Source organism: Ahaetulla prasina, chromosome 12 (genome assembly GCF_028640845.1).
Source record: "Ahaetulla prasina isolate Xishuangbanna chromosome 12, ASM2864084v1, whole genome shotgun sequence".
Taxonomy (NCBI): domain Eukaryota; kingdom Metazoa; phylum Chordata; class Lepidosauria; order Squamata; family Colubridae; genus Ahaetulla; species Ahaetulla prasina.
In genome coordinates, this window is record NC_080550.1 from 28,193,796 (window position 1) to 28,206,145 (window position 12,350).

Consider the following 12,350-nt stretch of genomic DNA (forward strand, 5'->3'; position numbering starts at 1 on the left):
ACAGCCTGGGTTTGAGACACGAGCATCACAGAATGGGTTGTGCTCCCGTCTTCACCTAGCTCAGGGGTGGGGGAAAGGGGAGCCATCTTTCCTCTGGCCTAGCTCCTACCCACCTAGCAGTTTGGAAGCATGCCAGTGCGAGTAGATAAATAGGTACCACTTGGGAGAAACAGCGCTCCGCGACATCATGCTGGCCGCATGACCTAAAGGAAGGTTTCCTGGTATTTCCCTCCTGCCCTCTTTTCCTTACTTTCAATGTCAAGATTGTCCATTTAAGAGATCAAGTTATACAATTCAGGACTAATAATTTTGCCAAGCACTAGAAAAAGGCATAAACTGTATATTTTTTGCAATATGTAATTTTTTTTCATATTTTTAGTATGCAATAACCTTTTCATTCTACATTGATAATGCACATATTGTATCATTTATAATGTGTATTGTTATTTCAGTGGCGATAACAGCTCAGTTTTGCACTACGGCCATGCTGGAGCTCCAAATGATAAAACCATTGAAGAGGGAGATCTCTGGTGAGTGAAAGCCCTATTGTCCTAACCTTTCAATCCATATTGAGAAGAAAATCTTACTAGGAATGCAAGTTTTGCAGCAGCAACAGCTGTATAGATTTTAACTGTTCATAATTTTTAGTTTATATTCTCTAATTTATCAACCTGTCTTCCTTCCCTAGTCTTCTTGCAGAAAATCGTGTTCGGCTATTAATGTTTTTGCAGGTATTAGGCCTGTATACGATCAAGTATATTTTTGCAATCCTAACAAAAATCTTGGTTTTTGAGTTTGTGCCTTTGTTGTTGTTTGACAAAAGAAATCCAGATCCTATATTCTTGTGGAACTAGGATTAGATGCACATTCTCCTCTTCTGATGTCTGGTAATAGATGCAAAAGCTGTTCTAAAGTTTTTATTTATAGCTCATCTTTCCCTTCATGCTGAAAAATTTGGTGTGAATGGCACTGAGAAAAATTCCCATGTACAGAGAGTCCTCGACTTAAGACCATAATTGAGTCTAGAATTATGATTGGTAAGCGAGTTGTCATATGAACGCACCCAATTTTATGACCTTTCTTGTGGTGGTTGTTAAGCAAGCATGGTAGTCATTAAGCAAAACCCATTTTCCATAAGCCAGGAACCAGAGGTAAAGACTGGTTTCTGGCAAAAAAAAAAAGGTGTAAATCGTGGCCAGAAATAGCTCTAAATCTGGGCCAGCTGCTGAGTGCCCAAAATGCAATCCTGTGACTCTGGAGAGGGGGCCACCATTAGAACTTCAAATGCAGGTCACAAGTATCTTTTTTGGGTCTAGTAGAATGATAATCATGTGTAAATCAATCAATCAATCAAGCAGAATAGAACTGGAAGGAATCCTGGAGGTCTTCTAGTCCAGCCCCCTGCTCAAGCAGGAGAACCTATACTATTTCAGATAAGTGACTGTCTAGCAGGGGTGAAATGTTCTTGGTTTGGACCGGATCGCCCAATCCGGTAACAATGGCAGCGGGTGGTTCGGAGAACCGGTAGCAAAAATCCCTTCCCCCCCCACCACCCGCCCATGCCCAGCTGAGTCACATGATCATCAGAGGTTTTGGGGTTTTTTATTTTTAAAAGCATTTTTTCTTCCGCCAAAAAAAAAGGCCTTCTTTAAAAAAAAACCATTGTTGGAGCACCCACAACTTCTGGTGGCAAGCTGTTCCACTGGTTAATTTACCTGCCTGTTAGGAAGTGTTTCCTTAATTCCAAGTTGCTTCTCTCCTTGATTACTGTCCACCCATTGTTTTTTGTCCTGCCTTCTGGTGCTTTGGAGAATAATTTGACCCCCTTCTTCTTTGGCGTAGCCCCTCAAATACTAAAATACGGCTATCATGCCCCCCCCCCCCATCCTTCTTTTCTCTGGATTAGCCAAGCCAAATCCTGCAACTGTTCATATGTCTCCACTGACTAATACTCCATATGTTTTAGTCTCCAGGCCTTTGATCATCTTAGTTGCTCTTCTTTGCACATGAACAAGATAGATAAATGCTATCTTGGTACTAAAAGAAGGGATGGAACTTTTTTTGTTGTTGTTTACATTTATACCCCGCCCTTCTCCGAAGACTCAGGGCGGCTTACAGTGTATAAGGCAATAGTCTCATTCTATTTGTATATTTTTACAAAGTCAACTTATTGCCCCCCCAACAATCTGGGTCCTCATTTTACCTACCTTATAAAGGATGGAAGGCTGAGTCAACCTTGGGCCGGGCTCGAACCTGCAGTAATTGCAGGCTTTTGTGTTCTTAATAACAGGCCTTACCAGCCTGAGCTATCCGGCCCCTTTTGGCAGTCCGCAGGTGAGATATACAGATATCCTGCTGTTTCCTCAAATTTCACAGGCTCGTGGCATCAAATGGCCATTTTCAGAGAGAGCCGTTCAGCTGGGACCAACTTTCTCATACATTTGCCAGAAGAAGCCAGCAACTCTTTATAGATAAAAAGGGTGGTAGGTTGGTGAAAGAGTTCATGGGTATGAAGCCTTCACCATCTCCAGATAAGGTTAGAAAAGAGCACTATCTAAAAGGTTGGGAAACCATCCCTGATCAGTACAACTAGTCCTCGACATATGACCACAATTGACCAAATTTCTGTTGCTAAGCAAGACAGCAGTTAAACAGGTTTAGCCCCATTTTACCACCTTTCTGGCCACTGTTTTTAAGTGAATCACTGCGGTTGTTATGTTCGTAACACCGTTATTAAATGAACCTGGCTTCCCCATTGACTTTGCTCGCCAGAAGGTCGCAAAAGGGGATCATGTGAACGGCGACCGTCATAAATTTGTGCCAGTTGCCAAGCAACTTGAATTTTGATCAGATGACCATGGGGCTACTGTAAGGGTTGTAAGTGTGAAAAACACTCAAAAGTTACTTTCTTCAGGCCCATTGCAACTTTGAATGGTCGCCAAACGAATGGTTATAAGTTGAGGACTACCTCAACGGATTCATTCTGGGGAATCAAAAGGACACTGCTGGCCAGTGGAACAGGGTGTCTAGTTCAGGTCACCACAATCTGAAAAAGGATGCTGAAGGACTGGCAAGAGGGCAGAAAAGAGCAGCGAGGATGGTGCAGGGTTTGGTGCATCACGGAACAACGATTTTTGAATCAAGTTACCTCTTCTGGGCTGACTTAAAGAAGGCCTCCAGGGTTGACATTTGAAGGACCTTCAGACCAGCTGTTCTGGCAACCTTCTGACTGCTGCAATACCACCACAGTCAGCCATGGTCTGATTTCCAATACTCCCTGCCCAGAATGCGACAACCTGCCTCAACCAACGCGCTGTGGTTGAGCAATTCAGCAATTCGATTTAATTATTTAAAACAAATGATTGTTGTCAAACTCGATTTCATGAAGGGCCGCATCAGGACTGTGTTTGACCATGGGGCGGGGCCAGGGGGCGGAGCCAGCTCAACGTCACTCTTGTCAGGGGCCAGAGCACTCTGCCAGCGAAAATGGGCTCCCGAGCTCCGTTTTCAGCTGTGACAGCTTCCTGCAACCCTCTGCCAGCGAAGATGAAGCTTGGCAGGGCTGCATGTGGCCCTCCCAAGCGCCCTTTTCACTGACAGAGGCGCCGCGGGCCGGTCCTTCACTGTTTTCACGGTGGTCCCAGGGGCCAGATCTAAGCACGCTTGCCAGCAGATTTGGCCCGTGGGCCTTGAGTTTGACACCCCTGATTTAAAATACTTTTTAAAAATAATTTTAATTTTTGTCATTCACATTTTGTTTCTTCTTTGGCATCCTTTCGTTAATGAGTCTTTTTGACTATTTCTTTGATATTAGTGTATGTTGTGTCTGCGCCCCCCCGAGCCGGGCCCCCTGCCAGAAAGTGACTCGGAAAGTGAGGGGGAAGGGCCATCAGGACTTACCTCAGGAGCACGGCTTCCCTGGCTCAGCTCCAGGAGCCAGAGGCAGGCCAGGTGGAGGAGATAACGAGGCTTCCGTCCCCTGACTCTTCCCCCCCCCAGGCCACGCCTTCAGACCCAGCTGATGGCAATCAGGCCTGGCTGGACCCTAGGTTTCATAGGCAGGAGAAGCGGGAACAACAGAAGCAGGGGTGGGGCAGGCCTAGGAAGTGCTGAGTCACAGAGCCACACCCCACAGAGTATAAAAGCAGCCCTTGCTGCTCTTCTGCTCCGTGACGAGCAAAAATTGAGCTGAACTATTTGACTTATGGAAAAGTGAGCTGAACTCTTTGACTCTTGGAGAATTGAGCTGAACATTCGGCCTGGACTGCTGACTTCCTGGTTGCCTGGCAACCCCAAGATAAAAGGAAGACTTTGGCAGGCAGCTGCAGATTTCCTTCCAGGACTGATAGCAGCTGTGAACTCAATTACTGGCTCGTTTAGCCAGCTCGCGTGGCTGAGGCCGGGAGGGGACAGAACAGTGTAACTCTTGCCCTGTGGCGAGCTGACTGCAGTAAGTTAGCTGGGGTAAGATGGCTGTGGCAAGTTTGTCGTGGCGAGTTGTCGTTGGCCTCTCCCTGTCAGCTTCCCACAAGCGAAGTCACTGGGGAACCTGAGTAGAAGTTGCTCCTGCTCCCTCTGCTTTTCTGCCTGCTGTGGTCATTCGGTTTTATCTGTTTAGTTGAGGAAACATCTCCGAAAGGAGCACTCAAGGGTGACAGGTTGTCTGGTCTCAAACTAAGGTCAGGCTTTGCCCCCATGAGATAAATGGGTTCTCCTTCTCCAGCCTGCCTTGCGGCGTTCCCACGTGCAAATGCAGCTTTCACTTGCTTCTGTGAAGAATTGTTACCGGAGGCTCCTTCCTCTTCTTCTATGGCCAAATCACGGACTCCCGAATAGAAATTGAGGGCATGCAGGGTCTGCTGCAGAAAAAGAGGAGAGGTTAATTCTATGTTTTCTGCTCCTGCACATCAATTTCTGCAGCTGCCTTCGCTTGTCTGGCCTTCTGGCTGAGGTCACAGAGCCCTCCCACCACTATCAGGGTTGCCTGTTTAGGGAAGGGGGCTCCCAAAGGAGACTGAGGGAACACAAACGAGAGTGTCACGTTGTGCCCAGCTACAAAACACAGACCATTTGCAGCAGCTCTCCTTGTTCTCTTTCTGATCCTCCAAATATCAAACTTCTCAGGTCAGAAATGTATATATTTTTTTCAGTTGCAAAAGCCAGAGCTTGTCACTTTTGAAATACGAATTGTAGAGCTTGTGGCTTACATGTTCCCCTGCCCCCCCCAGCCCTTTCATAAAAGAGAATAACTGATGTCCTGTGTGTCTGTTGGGTGGAGGAGTCTCTCAAGTTCTTCTATTCTAATTCTTCTAAAGAAAAGGAGAATTAGGGGTGACATGACAGCAGGATTCCAGTATTTGAGGGGCTGCCACAAAGAAGGGGGGGGGTGTTAAGCTATTCTCCAAAGCACCTGAAGGCAGGGCAAGAAACTGTTGTGCCTCGCCCGCCCTCCTCTCCTCAGCCGGGCCCCTCCCATCTCCTGCTATCTGAGCCAGAGACTGATAGTGAAGAAGAATGGCCTGGCATGCCTCCAGCCCCCAGCCCTGGCACCATGCCCGGACAGACTGAGCAAACAAACCTCCCTACAGCATGTGAGCACGAAGCCAGCCACGAGCTAGAATTGCCGGCAGCTGACAGGAGGACGAAAAGTGGACAGATCCCTGCTTCCGGAGAATGGAGAGGCGACGTCAGCAAAAGGAAGGGAGGGGCAGGCCTGGATAAGTGCTGAGTCATGGAGCCACACCCCATGGCCTATATAAAGGATCTGCTTTTTGGCATTCCTTGAGTCAGGCAAAGTCTCATCTGGTTACTGAAGTCACACCTTGGATTCCTGCCTGCCCTGAAAACTCTGACAGGAATTTGGCAAAGCTGCAGAGGCTTCATGGCCACGCTTGATACAGACTTCCCAGACCCGGCCGTCAGAGGAGGAGTGGGACACGACAGAAACAATGGATGGACACTAATCAAGGAGAGAAGCAACCTAGAACTAAGGAGAAACTTCCTAGCAGTTAGGAAGTGTTACAGGGATTTGTGGATGCATCTTCAGCTCAAATCCAATACGGACTGGTATCTTTTGGGATTTGCCGAGGGGTTGCACGACAGCTGCCCTCCCAACAATAATTGAGTCTGGGTGACAGCCATCCCCACTTGGTCAATTAGAAAAGAACGGCTCTCAAACTCATGGCTAGTGAAAGTCTACTAAAGCCAAGCAGTTAAAATGCAGCAAAACCAAATCTAGTGTTTCACGCCCAAAGCATAGAGTTAACATTCCCCTTTAGGTCCCCCCCACATGGTTATCCGTAAGTCTCCAATAGTATTCAAACTACTTATTTTGCTAACAGTCCCCAGCTGCCCAGGCTTGCATTCCGTTAGGTAATCATAAAGAAGCAACTTGGAATTACGGAGAAACTTCCTAACAGTGAGGACAATTAATCAGTGGAACAGCTTGCCACTAGAAATTTTGGGCGCTCCATCCCTGGAGGTTTTCAAGAAGAGTCTAGACAGTCACTTATGTGAGATGGTAAAGGTCAGGGGTCTCCAACCTTGGCAACTTTACGACTTGTGGATTTCAGCTCCCAGAATTCCTCAGCCAGGACGACAGAAAGACTTTCGGTTTCCTTTCCTCTTTCCCTCCTTCATTCCCCTCCCCCCCTTGCAGCTCCCTCTCCCCATTGCTCAGGACAGCCTGGCATCTAGCTAAGCAGGGACGTAGCAATGGGATGGCATTTCATGCTAGGTATCATTTCAGGCCAGTGGGTTGGGGTGGATGATGGTTCTTTGTTTGCATCTTTCCAAACGGATGCACGGAGCTCTTCCTTCTGTGCTCAAGAGGGAGCAAATGATTCCTCCAAGCCCAAGATAAAAAGATGGCTTCTGCACGGAGCTCTTGGAAATACGGAGGGAGATGAAATGCAGCACATTTCGAAAATTGGACACGGGGGACTCTTTCTTGATGCCCGGCCTGCCTTTTTGTGCAGTTCCTGTCCTTTGTTTGCTTTTGATCAATGCATTCAGGAGAAAATTCAACGTTGTGTTAAGCTAGGTTTGGTAGGTTTTCCTGGCCTGAAGCCGACGGTCTTTTGCTGCTGTTGTTCAAAACCATTTTCTTTTGTCCCAGAATATTAATAATGCTGGGGAAACACGTTCGCGTTTTATTTAGGCTCGGCTTTTAAAGAACTGTTTATTGCCTCCTCGGGTCTTGGTGCTCAGCAGCTTTTTATTAGCATTATTACTCATTAGTAGTATTATGGGATGCAATGTGTGCGGTTCTCAGCAGGTTCTGCACATCTTGAGAGGTCAATTATGAAGTGGCATTTAATCCACGGTGCTGTAGAGCAGGGGGGTCTCCAACTTGGCAACTTTAAGCCTGGCGGACTTCAACTCTCAGAATTCTAGGAGTTGAAGTCCGCCAGGCTTAAAGTTGCCAAGGTTGGAGACCCCCTGCTGTAGAGTATCGCCCACTCACCCACACATTTGCTTGGGGGTTTGAAGAGGAAGAGGGATTTTACCTCCCCTGCTGTTACCTGTTCATTTAACTGGCCTAAAATTTTATTGTGGTTATTTATATTTTAATGTTTTAAATTGTTTTAAATTCGGCCACTTTATAATATGTTTGTTTTAATTTCTTTTAATATTTATATTGTGATTTTTACTTGGCTGTACACCGCCCTGAGTCTTTCGGGAGAAGGGCGGTATAAAAATCGAATAAAATAAATAAATAAACAAACTGTAAATTCAAGTATTAATAGTAGCAGGGAAGCCAGGATGCAGATCAGAGGTGGGTTTCAGCAGGTTCTGACCAGTTCTGGAGAACTGGTAGCGGAAATTTTGAGTAGTTTGGGAACCGGTAAATACCACCTCTGGCTGGCCCCACCCTCACCTATTCTCTGCCTCCCGAGTCCCAGCTGATTGGGAGGAAATGGGAATTTTGCAGTAACCTTCCCCTGCCACGCCCACCAGGCCACACCCACAGAACTGGTAGTAAAAAAATTTGAAACCCACCACTGCTGCAGATCTAAGAGGACCAACTTCCTTAAGGCTTCCTGACCCGCCAGTTGCCAGGAGCGCAGCGTACCCGAGACAAGGAGATGCTGGGTGTTATTTGTGCACCTCTCGACACAGTTGCCGCAATTAATCCAAGAAGAGGTCTTCCTTCCATCGTTCTGGGTCAAGCCTCAACATTTTCCCCTTGGGTCAGTTCCCTCCCCTCCAGGCACCCTGAATGGCAGCTGCCCTGCCCACCAGAGAGGAGCCTGGTGCTTCCCTTCCTCCTGATGGGCTGGCAGAGAGGATGGCGGCTCCAGGCAGCCCGAGAAGGCCGACAGGGATCCAGCTCTGCTGCTTCCTTGCTAAGGGTAGCTTTTTTATTATTATTATTTGCATTTATATCCCGGCCTTCTCCGAAGACTCAGGGTGGCTTACACTATGTTAAGCAATAGTCTTCATCCTTTTGTATATTATATACAAGGTCAACTTATTGCCCCCAACAATCTGGGTCCTCATTTTACCTACCTTTTAAAGAATGGAAGGCTGAGTCAACCTTGGGCCTGGTGGGGCTTGAACCTGCAATAATTGCAAGCAGCTGCTGTTAATAACAGACTGTCTTACCAGTCTGAGCCACAGAGGCCCTTCTGTGAAGAATCGAAGAATTTGTGGCTGAGGGTGCAGCAGCAACAGGCTGCTGCTAAGGAGTAAGCAGGATATCCCTCTGCAGCTGAAATTTAGTTATTATACTCCAATCTTTTTTTGTTAGAACCATGTAGCTTTTTTCCTTGGTCAAAGAGGCTCCAAGTCTAGATAGTGTGATCCAGTTTTCTGACTTGACGGAGCTCAAGATCATGAACGGCTGCAAAAATCCTTGGAAGCAACAGAGAGAGAGAGAGAGAGAGAGAGAGAGAGAGAGAGAGAGAGAGAGAGAGAGAGAGAGATGCCTTCTTGATTCTCAAATTGCACACAAGGTGGCTCTGGAGTCCCCATGCTGTGATTTCTTTCTCCGGGCGAGGGCAGTGTCGCCATGGAAAATGAAAACATTTCCTTTTCATCTATACACTGACTCATCGGGTTCAGAGATGGATAAGAAACGCCAACTCACCTATCTTGCTTGATTATGCTGGGCGAGGTCAGATGGGGTCACCTGGGAGAGACGTTCTTAGTACCTTCCAACCCTGGGCTTCTATTCTGAGAGATTTTTCCCCTCCCCTCGGTGTCGGTAGGAAACCTATCTCTATTTTCCCATCCAGGGTTACCCATGTGCTACAGATAAACCTGAGGAGGCAACCTTGGCAAACGACATTACTGGATTCTCGGGAAAGTGTGGTCTATTGCAGCGTTTCTCAACCGTGGCAACTTTAAGATATGTGGACTTCAACTCCCAGAATTCTGGGAGTTGAAATCCACATATCTTAAAGTTGCCACGGTTGACAAAGGCTGGTCTAATGGATTATCTTGTTGGCTTGCTGTCCTGGACCAAAAAGCCATCCTGAGCGGGGCTTCTGCCATAACCTTTCCTTCCCCATTTCCTTCACCCCATGAAGCGGAGGAACCGACCCATCTAAACCCGAGCTGCTTTGCAATTTCACAAATGAAAAGCTGAAGCTTTTCCATTCCGTATTTAATGCGCCCTGCCAGACGCACGGAGGAGTTTGACTGAAGTGGCCCTTTCGGGGAAATGGGGAGGCAGCTCCGAAAAAGCTGCTGCCTTCGAATAAAACACATTACTCGGAAAAGGTGCAGTCGGAGTTCTGTGCCGGGTTTTTGTAAAAAAAAAAAAAGATGCTGAGATTTTGACAGTCTTGTCTTTATGATAAATGGAGGGAGGCCATGCTCTGGGTGAGGCTCCCTGGCATTTTGTACCCAACAGGATGCTGTCTTGTCTCTGGCCAAAATGGATATAATTTCTAGATGTAGCTGGGAAAAGTTCCCAGATACTTTCCTAGGATATTGTGCCATCTCGTGGTGAGCGCAAAATAACTCCCTTTCCTTTTAAAAGGTTTCCTTTCAAAGCAACTTTTTTCTCTCTCTACAATAATGTCAAGGCCCGTTTTTATTCGGGTTTTCCACTACTTAGCAATAGGTTCTTTTAAATCTATTCCTCGCTTTCCTCTTTTGGAAAAAAATAAAAATAAAATGTTTTTTTATTTATTTTATAAACGCAACTTCCTCTCATCTGGAAAGTTTAAATTCAAGGAAAAAAATAATTTGATGAACAAATCTAATATTTACCTCTCATAAAGATGGGGATTATGAGTGTTGTAGTACAATTCATTTCGAAGGAAAACTGATTTATTGGCATACTGCTGCTTTTATGTGTTCTTATCCCTTTATCTATTCCCTTTCTAGATTTTTCTCTGCTGTATCTTTTTTTTGGGGGGGGGGGCGTAAATTTCATTTGTCCCCAGATATATTCAAGTTTTTTGTTTTAAATCCTCCAGCACCCCACATCTCAGAAATCAAATGATTCACTTTGTTTAAAACTGCCCTGCCCGGTGAGAGTCAGTCTCCTGCATTAGCTAATCCCAGTTTAGTATCTGCAAATTGGATAAGGAGCCGCTCCATTCCGCCCTCTATTTCTAAAGGTGTTAAATAGCACTGCATCAAGAAAGGACTGAGCCCTGGGGATCCCCGCTCAGCATTTTACTCCAAGGGAACGCAGAGCCCTTAACAAGCCCCTTTGGGCAACCCTCCTTCAGCTGCAAATCCACCAGGCTGCAGAGAAGAGTCAGGATGGAGATCAAGCATTATTGGGGAAGCCGGCTAAAGAAGGGCCCTCTGGAAGTATGGATGGAATTGAGAATAAAAGCAAGGAAATGGTTTGGGATGAAAACAAATTGAAGGACTGATGAAACAAGTATTTAGAGATGCATATAGGAATGATAAAAGTTAAAAGACACGGATGCCTAGAATTGAATAAATCATTGTATAGCCCAGGAAAGGGATACTTTTAAGGGGCTTTGCAGGCCCCTGTTTCCAAATCCAGCATGCTAGGAGAAACTGGCCCAGATTCTCTTTCTCCACCTGTACTTTAAAAGCATAAAGTTCATCACTCTCTAGGATCTCCTCTCCTCTCCTCTTCTCCACATTGGCTTCTTCCTTCCCCCCAACATCCCACCTTCATGGCACCCTTTGTCAAATAACAAAATTCTTCCTCCCTATTCAGGGTCCTAGTGAATCCGTCTGCCTGAAAGTGCAGCCCCCACTTTGGATTCGCAGCATGAAGTTCAAGTTTTCTCCACAACCCTTTGCAATTTTAGCCCTCACAGAACAATTACAGAACTACTCCTGCACCCTACATTTTACTGTTAGACCCTCAAATGCTCCTATTGGGGAGTGTTAAGAGACTTGTTTTTTTCTCTTAATCCCCCCTCCCCCCCCCCGTTTTCATGGCAGCCCACTGATACAATGAGGACATAAAAGTAATGTGTTGCTTCCAGCCAACATAGGTGCAACTCAGCATGGTCTAACTAAGTGGTCGGGAACGATGGCCTTTTATGACTTCTGGACTTCAAGCCATGCTGACTCAGGAATTCTGGGTGTTGAAGTCCACAGGTCATAAAGGGGCCATTGTTCCCCATCTCTGGTCTAACTGAAAGGCAGAATGGCCAAAGTGATGGCTCCTGAAAAACTCCAGCACCAGCTTTCTCTCCCTCCTCCATTCCAGGTACTTGGACTTACATCCCACCCTGGATGGCTTGGAAAGGGCTGAGCCCAAAGGATTTTGCAAGGAGCTTCCAGTTTAGGAGCAAATGCCATTGGAAAACATGGATGTAGTCTGAGATCGTCTCTGAAAACCAGACTTGCTCTCTCTGTTGGCCAGAAGTTGGCTTGTGAAACCAGCCTTCCCTGGGGACCAGACGTCTGGTTCCTGCTCTCAAAGGCAGTGGAAAGATCTCGTCTGAGCCTCTCCTCTGTCAGGGTTCCAAATAATATACCCATAGCAAACAGAACTCCAAGGCAGGTAGATTCCTTAAAGAAGTTTTATTTGATACATCATATTGGCACAGACTGGTGAAATCCGACTCTAACAGGTCCCACAGTTTTCACCTAATCAAAAGTAAAAGTTTCCCTCATTTTTCCAAAAAATCAGTCACATGGTCCAATCAACGTGCTGTCCGGTTGCTTGGCAACTTCACTCCTCCTCTCTTCAGCCACCTGTGGGAATGTCCTTGGTCCCACTTTCTCTATTCCCCTCTTCCTAACCCTCATTTCCACTGTGGTAACACTGAAGCCTCCAAGATGGCCTCAGTCAGGCCAGCTTCAGAACTGACATCCTCCTTGGTTTCAGAAGCCCGATAAGCACCTTTGCCTTTGGAAGCCGGCCTGTTTAAGTCACAGCACATCATAGCTTGGTCCCG

At 46.4% G+C, this 12,350-nt stretch overlaps 1 protein-coding gene across 1 annotated transcript in view; it reads left to right on the forward strand.

Annotated features, from left to right (window-relative positions):
• PEPD (peptidase D) overlaps positions 1–12,350 on the forward strand; it is a 163,806-nt gene that overhangs the window by 127,241 nt on the left and 24,215 nt on the right. The window contains exon 11 of the mRNA XM_058154728.1: positions 453–530. Within this exon, the coding sequence (XP_058010711.1) occupies positions 453–530 (78 nt within the window). The remainder of the gene's footprint in view (positions 1–452; positions 531–12,350) is intronic.